Raw genomic sequence first — 12,230 nt, 5'->3', positions numbered from 1 at the left:
TACTGATAGATTAGTTTGCGAATGGCTGAAGGCTAATTTACCTTCCAGGAGCTTAAAAAGAGTGGCACAGGAATTTAAATCTGGAGAAGTATTCCATGCAGCCTTAATGTTGCAATATGCATTTTTCCATTTGGCAACGCCTTGTTCTTGGAATTTTTATGTTTGATTCTGCAAACTACCATCTCCGTTCACTTTTCATCTCTATAATACATTCAGAATTCTGTCTTCCTTTAAATGTAATGTCATATGCACACCAAATCCTTCCTTCCCTCTCTTCCTCTCCTCACTATTTCAGCTACCATACTCTAACATCTTGCATAAACCACCAACCCTAGCATCCCTTCACTCTGCCCCATATTTTCTGCACACCCAACTCCTGAGCTCAAATACTACATGCCTGTGTCCAATATTGTGTTTACCCTTAGTAATGTACCTAATGGTGTTTGATCACTCGAAAGCCATTACTTAATGCATGTTGTTTCTGCTAATATTGCTGACAATGAATTTTCTAAGCATCGTCTGCCCCACTTGCTTCTTTAGAGGATAAAACTTTAGAAGTGGCAAAACTTCCATGTGAAACTTTCCATTCAATCTTTCCATGAAATTTTCCTGATCATTTGTAGTTTGTTAAAGAGTATGGAAATGGGCCCTCCTCCCACCAAGACCACACCAATCAGCAACCATCTACCTACACTAATCCTCCAGCAATGCCATTTTTAATTTCCCTCACATTCTCATCAAAGCTTCTCAGATTCTGTCTCTCACAGTGGCCAATTAACCTACCAATGTGTAGGTCTTTGGGAGGTGAAAGAAAACCGGACTACAGAGGACAGGATCCAAGCGGTCATAGGAAGAATGTGAAAACTCCACATTGTCAGTACCGAAGGCTAGAATTGAACATGGGTCTCTGGCATAGTGAAACAATGGCCCTACTATTGCCACCTCTGTGTAAACCAAGGGCTCACTGTCCCTGTTCTCTGAAGTCAGAGTACGTCAGATTCTTTGCATGAAGTTTTAATGAACAAACCTGCTAATAATAATAAAAAACACATATTAATATACTTGTACTAATGCCATGTATTCTCCTTTAGGCCTTTCACGAAATATTCTCACTCCTCACAACTTTGATCACATTTTCTGGTTCATTTTCAGTTCAACCATTCCAAACTTTGACGACTTGCAAACTTGCACCCAAAACAATTCCCCTCCTCCTGTACTCTCTGACTTTACTCAGCACCATTCCCAACCTTCGAGCAAACAAAGTCTGCACACCTGAAGCCCCAGATCTCTGGATCCATTGACCCCTTTAAAACCATTCCCTCCAGCTGATGTATCAGCCATAATTGAATGCCAGCACAGACCCAATGGGCCGAATGGCCTAATTCTGCTCCAATGACTTAAAGATGAAAGTATAACTCAGCCAGCTTTGGAGGCCAACAGTTTCTGCTCTGGGGTTGTTTTTCCAGCTTGTAATTCGTGCAATGGCTACTCTTGTGTTTCTCAAACAAAGCTGGAAGTTACAGTGTAAGAACAATAGGTAAAATGCATACAGATCCATCACGGGCAGTGCAGATGGGAGGTGGGAGATGCAGCTGAAAAACATGTCACAGGTTTGACTGATAGCTTCTGGGTTCTGTCCTGACCCAGGACTCTGTGTGGCTGATTGTGTCCGAGGTGTAAAGAATACAAGGGATAAAAGAAAGGCATCATTTTTGCTTCAAGCTATCTACAGCTGAACATTTTTGATGCCATAAAATAATAATGGCTTGTATTAAGCAAAATTATGTTTATTTATAATAGTCCATACATTTTGAAATATAACATACATTCTGGCAAAGTATTCATATAACATTCATTAATTTCCAAATAATTTGAACGTCTTTTTACAGTGCTCACTACAGAGGGACCAGGGCCTTCCCCTTATTGTTTGCGGTTTTGGTTCTTCAGTATTTTTATCATCTAATTTTTACATGGCTGTTTTGAGTAAGCTGCCAGGTTCTTGGGTTGACTGCAGATACTCCACTTGCTTTCTCTCTATATTTAAAATCAGTTGTTCTTTTTGCAAATCAGACTTAATTTTCCTGCTAGCCATCCTCTTCTCTATTTGAGTTACTGCACTTTTTTAAGTATTTCAAAGCCAGTTTTGCATTGTTCTTCTGAGGAAGAATTTGTGTGAGAAAAATTTTATATTTTTGTTGATGGTTTTGCATTTTCTATTTGTACGTATGGAGGGATATCGTCCAGGTGAAGGTCAGTGGGACTAGGCAGAAAAACGGTTCGGCACAGCTAAGAAGGGCCAAAAGGTCTGTTTCTGTGCTGTAATGTCCTATGGTTCTATAGTTCTACTGCATTTCTTTGTTTAAACTAGGCAGCTTAAAAAATCATGGGTGAATGAGTAGTCTTTGGGGTATTGCAAGTCTGTGTCTATATTGATGTTCTGCTGCGCACTTGAGAGCTTGGTGGGGGGGTGCCGATGCTTTTTTTTGCTGGGGGGTTCATTGCTTTGCTGCTGCTTACGTGTAGGAGGGGGGAGCTAGGGGGTGGGCTTTGGAGTTCTAACATTTAACTGTCATTCCTTCTTTGGGGTCTCTTCTGTTGTTTGTGGATGGTTGCGAAGAAAAAGTATTTCAGGATGTATATTGCATACATTTCTCTGACATTAAATGTACCTTTGAAACCTTGAACCAGCAGAATGGTTGCTGTTTCCACCCACAATCAGAATGATAGTCATTTACCCTCCGTGAGGCAGAAAACAACGCATAAATAAAGGTAAAATAAATCACTCACTGTATAAATCATTATATTACCAAGCTTTTCATTAACAACATCATCTAAAAGGATGCAACTTGTATGGGGCTGGTTCAACAACCATCAATTACTTTTTCCTTCAGTTATTCATCAGTTTTTTTTCTACTTCTGTTTCTGAATGAAATGTGATTCTGGCAATGCACTTGGAAAGCTGGGTGAGACTCCAGAAGGAGAGCCTGGGGTCTAGGCGAGCAGGGACGAGACTCAAAAGATATATTGAAACACAGATCAGATCAAAGGTTATGGTGTATCACATTTATCCAAAATGAATACTTCGCATTGAGATGAGTTTGTGTCATGGTTTGTCCACTATTGCTTTAGCAATTTAATCAGTTGCAACTCACAGGGTCTTCTGCTGGAAATATTGAATTTGAAAACTATGCCCGTGTGCATGTGCCCCAAACATGGCACTAGTGGTAGCCTGGTCTATCAGTCTACAACATTGCTGAGAGCTTTGCCTCTTCTGCTCTTCACTATTGCCAAGTGCTAAACAATGAAATGACAAGAAAGCAAAATTGCAAAACTATTAAGACCAAAGAACCACTCTATCCAATCTTGGATAATGCTGGATGACAGTCGGGTCACCGAAGCAGGAGTGTTGGGGGAGATACCTAGGTAGAGATGAAGAAAGTGTAAATAGTATAGTTCAACAGCTCCAAGAGACATAGACTAAAATAACCATGATCTTATACCACATTAAAAAAATTCCCACATATCTCACTGATGAACCAAAGACATTACTGGAAATGGACATTTATTGCTCATCCCTGGTCATCCCCAATCTGAGGAAGTAGCTTGGGAAACAAACACGTTAATGAATCTGTTACAGACAAGGACTAAATCATTGGATTTGGGACAATTCAGCAGTTCAGAGACAGCCACAGTGAGCTGATCTCATGATATGAATTCTGTTAATTTTCTTTCCTTTCCCTCTTGAGACTGAGTCAAAAGGTTGTGAATTCAGGCCCCAATGTGGTGTGTATGTGATCTATCCTGACACTCCAATGTAACACTATGGGAGTGCTATTGCATAATCTATTTTCTTGAGTGGGAGGTGTAGATACCTTGGCAGTTATGCAGAAAAAAAAGACTGTCTCCACTAAGTGAGGTAGGCTATCATGGCTTGCAGAGGGAACTGCATCATCTGGAAAAATTGGCTGAAAATGGCAGATGGAATTTAATGCAGATTAGTGTGAAGTTTTGCACTTCAGTAGGATGGTAGGGCACTGAGGAGTGTGGGAGAACAAAAGGATCTGGGAATGCAGGTCCATAATTCATTGAAAGAGGCATCACAGGTAGATAGGGTCATAAAGAAAGGTTTTGGTACATTGGCCTTCTTAAATCAATGTATTGAGTACAGGAGATGGGATGTTATGTTGAAATTGTATAAGACATTGGTGAGGCCAAATTTGGAATATTGTGTGAAGTTTTGATCACCTACCTACAGAAAAGATATAAACAAGTTTGAAAGAGTGCAGAGAAAATTTACAAGGATATTGCCGGGTCTGGAGGACCTAAGTTATAAGGAAAGATGAACATAGAAGATTGAGAGGAGATTTGATAGAGGTATACAAAATTATGAGGAGTATAGACAGAATAAATGTAAGCAGGCTTTTTCCACTGAGGTTGGGTGTGACTGCAACCAAAGGTATGGGCTAAGATGGAAAGTTGAGGAGTTTAAGTGGAACATGGGGGGAAACCTCTTCAGTCAGAGAGTTGTGGGAGTGTGAAATGAACTGCCAGCACAAGTGGTCCATGCAAGCTCAATGTCAACATTTAAGAGAAGTTTGGATAGGTACATGGATAGCAGGGTATGGAGGACTATGGTCCAGGTGCAGTTCGAAGGGAGGAGGCAGTTTAAATAGTTTTGCCAAGGATTAGATAGGCTGAAGGGCCTGTTTCTGTGTTGTACTACTCTATGACTCTATACCTTTAACCATAATAGAATCAATGAAAGACCACGCAAACTTGGGTGTTCAACTATTGTGCAAAAGACACAACAATTGTGCAAACACAAAATGAAATTAATAATAATAATAAATAAGCAATAAATATCAAGAACATGAGATGAAGAGTCCTTGGAAATAGTCCATATGTTGAAGGAACATTTCAGTGAATGACAAGTGAAGTTGAATGAAGTTATCCCTTTGATTCAGGAACCTGATGGTTGAGAATTAATAACTGTTCTTGAACCTGGTGTTGTGAGTCCTGAGGCTCCTGTATCTTCCTCCTGACATTAGCAGTGAGATGAGAGCATGTTCTGGGTGGTGGGGGTCCCTGATGATGGATGCTGCTTTCCTGCAGCAACACTTCGTATACATGCATTCAATGGTGGGGAAGGCTTTACTTGTGATGGACTTGGCCATATCCAGTACTTTTTGTAGGATTTTCCATTCAAGAGCATTTGATGTTTCCATACTAGGCCGGTGATGCAGCCAGGGAATATACTCGCCATCACAAATCTATAGAAGTTTGTCAGTGTTTTAGATATCACACAATCATCACAATCATCACAAACTCCTAAGGAAGTACAGGCGCTGTATGCTTTCTTCATAATTGCACTTAAGTGCTGGGCCCAAGACAGGTCCTCCAAAATAATAACATTGAGGAATATGAAGTTGCTGCCCCTTTCCAACTGTGATCCTCTGATGAGGACTGGCTCATGGACCTCTGGTTTCCTCCTCCTAAAGTCAATAATCAGCTCCTTCACCTTGCTGACAAGGCTGTTTAGAGGCTATTGTTATGTTAACTATGCAAATATAAGATGTGTGTAGAAAAGAGAAAATAAGGTTTGCTAATTTTACATATGGGCCACCAAACGTAAAAGCAGACTAGTAATGCCAAAGTTGTACAAGCCATTATTTTGCATTCTCCCTACGACGCTGTGCCTGAATTTGTGTGCTAACCAATATACCCCAATGATACTAGAAATATGAAATTTAAAATGAAAAATTAGTAAGAGAGGTTGACACGCTGCACACAGAAACGGAAAATGCTGGTAAAATTCAACATGTCAGATGGTATCTGTAGAAAGAGAAACAGTCAGAACTGCCATCTGATCATTGACAAATTAGATAGCTATCAAGTGAGTCTGCATCAGTGAAATGGGCTGAAAAATCTCTTTGGGTTTTGTATGATTATATGGATCTCCACAATACTCAAAGAAATCTGTGAACATAGACCTCACAATGCAGCACAATAACAGGCTGTTTGGTCAAAATATCAATGCCAACCATGATGCCAATCTAACTAATCCTAGCTGCCTGCACATGGTCTGTGTTCTTCATCTATTCCTTGCCTTTTTTCATGATCCTCTAAATTTCTCTCAAAATATTGCTATTATATCTGTTTCTGTAGTCTCCAGGGACCAACAAATCTCTGTGAAAAAAACTTGCTTTGTAAATCAGCTTTAAACAGTCCTGATGAAGGGTCTTGGCCCGAAACATCGATTGCCTGACTTGGTGAGTTCCTCCAGCATTTTGTGTGTGTTGCTTGAATTTCCAGCATCTGCAGACTTTCTCTTGTTAGTGATTGGTCTACTTTAAACTATTTTCCTCTCACCTTAAACTTATGCCCTCTAATATTTGATATATTTACAGCTTGATAAAAATCCTCTATGTATCATACCTGTGTCTTTCATTATTTTATACATTCCCTTCACTTCTCCTCCTCAGCTTCTAGTGCTCCAGAGAAAACAACTGAAGTTTGTCTAATCTCCCTGTATAGCTAAACTCCTCTCTCTAACCCAGATGTGGAGGAGAAATAAAATTGCAGGTGGATTCATTTCATGTAACAATGAAGGTTGAAAGGTTAAAGATACTAGAATGAGCCTTTCACAAAAGTGTAATATTTTCAGATGACAAGTGTTTCAACAACTTATCTTCATAGTTAAATAATTTACGATGAGGTGGGGGGGAGAGAAGGCTGAGATGGAGTATGACCTCTCAAAGGATCAAGGAGGTTCAGAGAATCTTTACTGCCAAGTGGGTTGTTCAAGCCCAGCATTGGTTGATAAATAATTATGAAGGAAGGGATGGAATTTGAAAATAAGCAGAATATAAAAGAATTTTAAGTAAAAGAGGAAATTAGATAAAAGCTTTTTGTATTTAGGGCCAGGGTTTAAAAGGGATGATTAAGGAGAATCCAGTCTTCACTATCTTTTTTTAAATACCTACTTGAAATATCTTTGAATGTTCTTATGAGGATAAGAACAAGAACAGCCTCCACCCCCAGAGTTTGAAACTTCTGAACACCCTACTGCCACTTGGTACATATTATTTATGATAATGCAAAGCAATAGTATACTGTTATGTATTTAATTATATGTTAAAGGTGCACTATATGTCAACTTGTGAATCTATGGAATACTTTTTAACCTGTTAACATTATTGTGTTAATATCACACTATGTGCTGTATGTGATATATCTACTGTGTTTTGCACCTTGGGTTCCTGAGGAACATTGTTTTATTAAGCTGTATACACGTATATGGTTGAATGACAATAAACTTCATCTTGAATTTTGAGGAATCTCAAGCCAGTTTCAATGGTACACAGTAAAACTGATCACAAATTAGCAATCTTGTAGACAGCCTTGTAGAAGGTGTTCTCTGGCATTAATATGAGAAATGTTTCTGGGAGTTACACACCGTACACTCATGTGCTTTACATGACTGCTGGTAGAAGATGTTCAATCTTGCTAAGGTCTCTACCTTGATGCAAGCTGGAATAAAGGATACTGAGTACTTACTTTCACATGATGATCTGCTGCTAGTGTATGTCCACAGTTTGGTCCATTCTTGAAGGCAGGAAGTAACTACCATTGTTCTCAGTTTCAACCTCTTGGGCAGGAGATTCAGTGGATGTATTTGCTCCAGAATGATACGTGGCACTAGGAGAGCATGGACTTAAGGAAAGAAGTTGGTGAACATAAGAATTGTTGGATTTATTTTTGATGTTATTTTTCAAACCTTATTATCTAAGCATTCTAAGGTGGAGAAACTGATATTATATCACTTTCTGCACATGTAATTTTGTATAAGTTGCATGTGATTTATGTTAATTTAAATTTATGCTAAAGTATGCTTGTCATGTTTGTAATGTACCATGCTGCTGTTGGGAAAAGCTGATTTTCATGACATTTATACTCTGTGTATGCCTATGACAATTATAAACTTGAAATTGAATTTGAACTGCATTGCTATTACCTGCATTGTATTTGCAAAAAATACAGTTTCTTTCACGGATGTTTTGGAATCAACAGTATCATTAAAAGTGTTCATTGAATGAGTGTTCATTTGTTGATTTGTAACTTACTTTTAAAGAGTTCTCAGGTTAATTGGATGGCCTGCTTGAATGTATTGGTATATACTGTAGCCCCATGGCAAATTATATTCATAGAATGTATATACTCTGGAGTGCTTCCCCAATGCATTTAGGTAAAATAAAAACCTGTTTCTCAAGATGACTTACCATTTCATAGCCTGTACCTGGTACACTGTTTCTGGAAGGGGTTGGTCACGTGTTTCAGGTAGAAGTAAACAGAAACTTCCAGCCAGCAGGATTAAAGTGCCCATTAACATGAAAGGTAACATCTGATTATACATTCCTACGGGGCAGATGAAGACAGTTTTACAAATAACTGGGAACTATCAACCATGTGTTGAAAATTATAATGTGGCACTGCACTGCAATGCATTTGAAACAAAGTTGTCCATTATTTATCTTCTTAAGTATCATTCAGACAAAGTTACAATTGCACTAGTGAGTCTTTAAAGGAATCTTGCACAAAAGGAGTCTTTGCGCTTTACCATTTACTTAATACCAACTAGAAGGCTTGACTACTGTCACGGCACATGTAGAATTTGGATACTTGGTGCATACAAAGTAAATTGCATGAGTAATAGCAGATTTATAATTTTGGTTTTTGGACAGTAGACAGAATCATAAGGTGGAATTAGTGGATCACATTAGCACAGAAGGAGCTTGCTTTCCCCATTGACACTCTGCAGTTTTTTTTTATTCAGGTATTTATCCAATTAAATTTTGAGTTCCACCATTTAACCTTCTTCCATGACCCTTTCATATAGTGATGTTCAGATAACTATTCTCTGAAAAGTTTTTCCTCAAGTTTGCTTTATTTTTTATTTAATTTTTATTTAGCAATACAGCACAGAGTGGGCCCTCTGATCCTTCCAGCCACACCACCCCAGCAGGCCCACAATCCTGATTAACCCTTACTTAATCATGGGACAATTTACAATGACCATTTAACCTACCCAGCATGTCTTTGGACTGTGGGAGGAAACCAGATCACCCGGGACAAACCCACACATTCCATGGGGAGGATATACAGAGACTCCTTACAGAACAGTGCTAGAATTGAACTCTGAATTTTTGACTGCCCAGAGCTGTAATAGCATTACGCTAACCGCTGCACTACTGTTACGATCAACGTCTGCTGGCTCTCAATCCTAGTCAGTGGAAACAGTTTCTCTTCGTTTTTTCTCCTTGATATTTCATCACCTTGGACACTTCAAGCAAACCTGTTTTCAGTTTTCACTGTCCTTGGTTTCTTTAGTCTAGCCACACCACCTAAGTACCTTGTCTGTGGAGCTGCATTGTGCCATCCATAGAGCCTTCACAACTCTCCTGAAGTAATACCCAGAACTAGACGCATTTCTCCAATTGCGACCGTGCATGAACAGAATAAAAGGTTTTGAAGAGTGTTATCATTCACTGACAACCCTTTCTTTTCACTGATCCTGTAACAACTCACTAAGTGAATTGCTTTCCCTGCAGAGCCACGGTCACTCCTTATCGACATTTAGTTCATCCACTACCCTGCACAGAATTCTGCGATTTTAGTTTCAAACTGCCTACATTTTTTCATAATGAACAAAGATACATCTGGAAAACAACAGCAATGCTCGTACCTGTGCGGCAGTTGTAAGACTGATTTCATGGAGGCAGTTCACAGGTCTGCTATCTAAAATCTGAAACAGGATTTTTGAAGAGACCTCCAAACATTCAGTTTTCACCAGTTTTTGAGCAAAAGAGAAGTTGATTTAAAAACGCAAACACGAGCAAATCTGCAGTTGCTGGAAATTCAAACAACACACACAAAATGCTGATGGAACACAGCAGGCCAGGAAGCATCTATAGGAAGAAGTACAGTTGATGTTTCAGGCCGAGACCCTTCAACTTCATAAGCAGGAGAAATGTCAACTGTACTCTTTTCCATATTTGCTATCTGGCTTGCTGTGTTCCACCAGCATTTTGTGTGTGTTGTTTAAAAGAGAAGCTGATGTGCTTTTAAGGATAAAATATTAGATGATACTGTATAATAGACACAGTGGTTAATGATAGGAAGGATTGGGAGAAAATTCCATTAGCATCTGTGGAATTTGTTAAATCACTCTAATTTTCAAATTTTAATGAAACATTAGATTAGGGGTTCCCAACCTGGGCTCCATGGACCCTTCAGTTTATGGTAGGAGTTCATGCCATAAAAAGGGTTGGGAAGCCCTGCATTAGACCATTATAGGTTTTAAAAATGGGGATGATAAGAGAAAATTCATGTCTCAGGGTTGGGCAATGAATATAGTCAGTGCACTTAGAGCTAAACGTAAACATTTCAAACTCAAAGATGTTCAGATTACACTCAGTTATCAGATTTTGATGAAAGTTACCAGACATGTTGTGAATAAAGAGAGACTAAGTTTTAATACCCAAGGCAATTAATGGTCAAGAATTCCTCAAATTAGCATCCATATAATTAATGTAGCCTCTACAGCACATACAGCAAAGTTATGGTGTTGAAGCCAGAGTAACTCCACGGAAACTCCCAGCTAAGTATTCCAAATTCCCTTTATTCCTGATAAGCTGTCATATCTAAGGACTTCAGGAATGATGTCAATATAAACACAACTGTTGATTACTTCATGATCTTCTCACTTACCGAGGTAAACAAAATATGGGGAGACAATGCTGCCAATCCTGGATGCCATGGAACACACTCCAATCCCCATGTTCCTCACCACAGTCGGATACAACTCAGCAGAGAAAACATAGATTATTGCAAAGGATATTGTAATCCCTGTCTTTCCAATCATCACCAACACCCTAGCAAAATGGTGAAGACCTGTGGAAACCAAGTTATAAAACATTTAGTTCGATCGTCATTTCCCTTTATATTTTGTTATTATTTTCATATTTTATTATACTACAGATCTTACTCCTCATGGCAAGAAGAGAACCCTATTTTAAAGTTCAATGAAAAAGTGTTTGGACCAAAAATTCATATGTGCCACCACCTTCCAAGTAGCATTCTTAGTTGTCTATTTACAGGATGTTTCTGCAAGAAATAATTCCATACCCTCTTTCAATGGGGAAGGAAGGACTAATCACCAAATGGATCTTTCATTGTCGGTAGAACTATACCTGCTCTATTAAAAGGTCATTGCTATCAACGATGTGTGTCAAGGGATAACACAATGGTGCCAAAGCACTTTTTCTTCATTAATCTATGCATGCAGTATATAAATAGCATCATTAATGGATCTGAAAGGTCAGGAAACATAGAAAACATACAGCACAATACAGGCCCTTTGGCCCACAAAGCTGTGCCGAACATGCCCTTACCCTAGAACTACCTAGGCTTTACCCATAGCCCTCTATTTTTCTAAGCTCCATGTAGCCATCCAGGAGTCTCTTAAAAGACCCTATTGTTTCCGCTTCCACCAACGCTGCCAGCAACCCATTCCAAGCTCTGCATAACAAACTTACCCCTGACATCTCCTCTGTACCTACTTCCAAGCACCTTAAAACTATGCCCTCGTGTGTTAACCATTTCAGCTTGAGGAAGAGCCTCTGACTATCCACATGATCAATGCCTCTCATCATCTTGTACACCTCTAACAGGTCACCTCTCATCCTCCGTCGCTCCAAGGAGAAAAGTCCGAGTTCACTCAACCTGTTTTCATAATGCATGCTCCCCAATCCAGGCAACATCCTTGTAAATCTCCTCTGCACTCTTTCTATGGTTTCCACATCCTTCCTGTAGTGAGGCGATCAGAATTAAGATCAACAGAGAATTGGTACAGAAGAAGAGATGAGCTGGGGTAGTCTTTAGGAGCTGGCACAAAACACTGTCTGTACTCTTTTCCTAGATGCTGCCTGGCCTACTGAGTTCCCCCAGCATTTTGTGCGTGTTGCTCATGGTTGATCCTGGATCCCATTCAACCCTATACACCTGCCCTCCCACCATACCCTTGATGCCTCAACCAGTTAGGAAACTATTAACTTCCACTTTAAATATACCCACGGACATGGCCTCCTTTATCCCCACTCCCTGCCTCCTGCCTGTCAGCTGTTCCTCTATCCATGCAAGTATCTTTCGTGTAACACTGTAAGATTTTATAT

General features: G+C 39.4%; 1 protein-coding gene across 1 annotated transcript in view; it reads right to left on the bottom strand.

The window, feature by feature from the left end:
* Window positions 1–1,810: 1,810 nt before the first annotated feature.
* The window catches only part of LOC132396630 (organic cation/carnitine transporter 2-like), a 112,255-nt gene continuing 101,835 nt past the window's right edge, over window positions 1,811–12,230 (bottom strand). The window contains exons 8-11 of the mRNA XM_059974339.1: window positions 10,768–10,950; window positions 8,280–8,415; window positions 7,558–7,713; window positions 1,811–3,419 (exon numbers count right to left, since the gene is read on the bottom strand). Of these exons, the coding sequence (XP_059830322.1) occupies window positions 7,578–7,713; window positions 8,280–8,415; window positions 10,768–10,950 (455 nt within the window). The 3' untranslated portion in view covers window positions 1,811–3,419; window positions 7,558–7,577. The remainder of the gene's footprint in view (window positions 3,420–7,557; window positions 7,714–8,279; window positions 8,416–10,767; window positions 10,951–12,230) is intronic.

This window comes from Hypanus sabinus, chromosome 7 (assembly GCF_030144855.1).
Source record: "Hypanus sabinus isolate sHypSab1 chromosome 7, sHypSab1.hap1, whole genome shotgun sequence".
Lineage (NCBI taxonomy): Eukaryota > Metazoa > Chordata > Chondrichthyes > Myliobatiformes > Dasyatidae > Hypanus > Hypanus sabinus.
The sequence above is the reverse complement of the archived record's forward strand: the minus strand, read 5'-3'. Positions and strand labels throughout refer to the sequence as shown.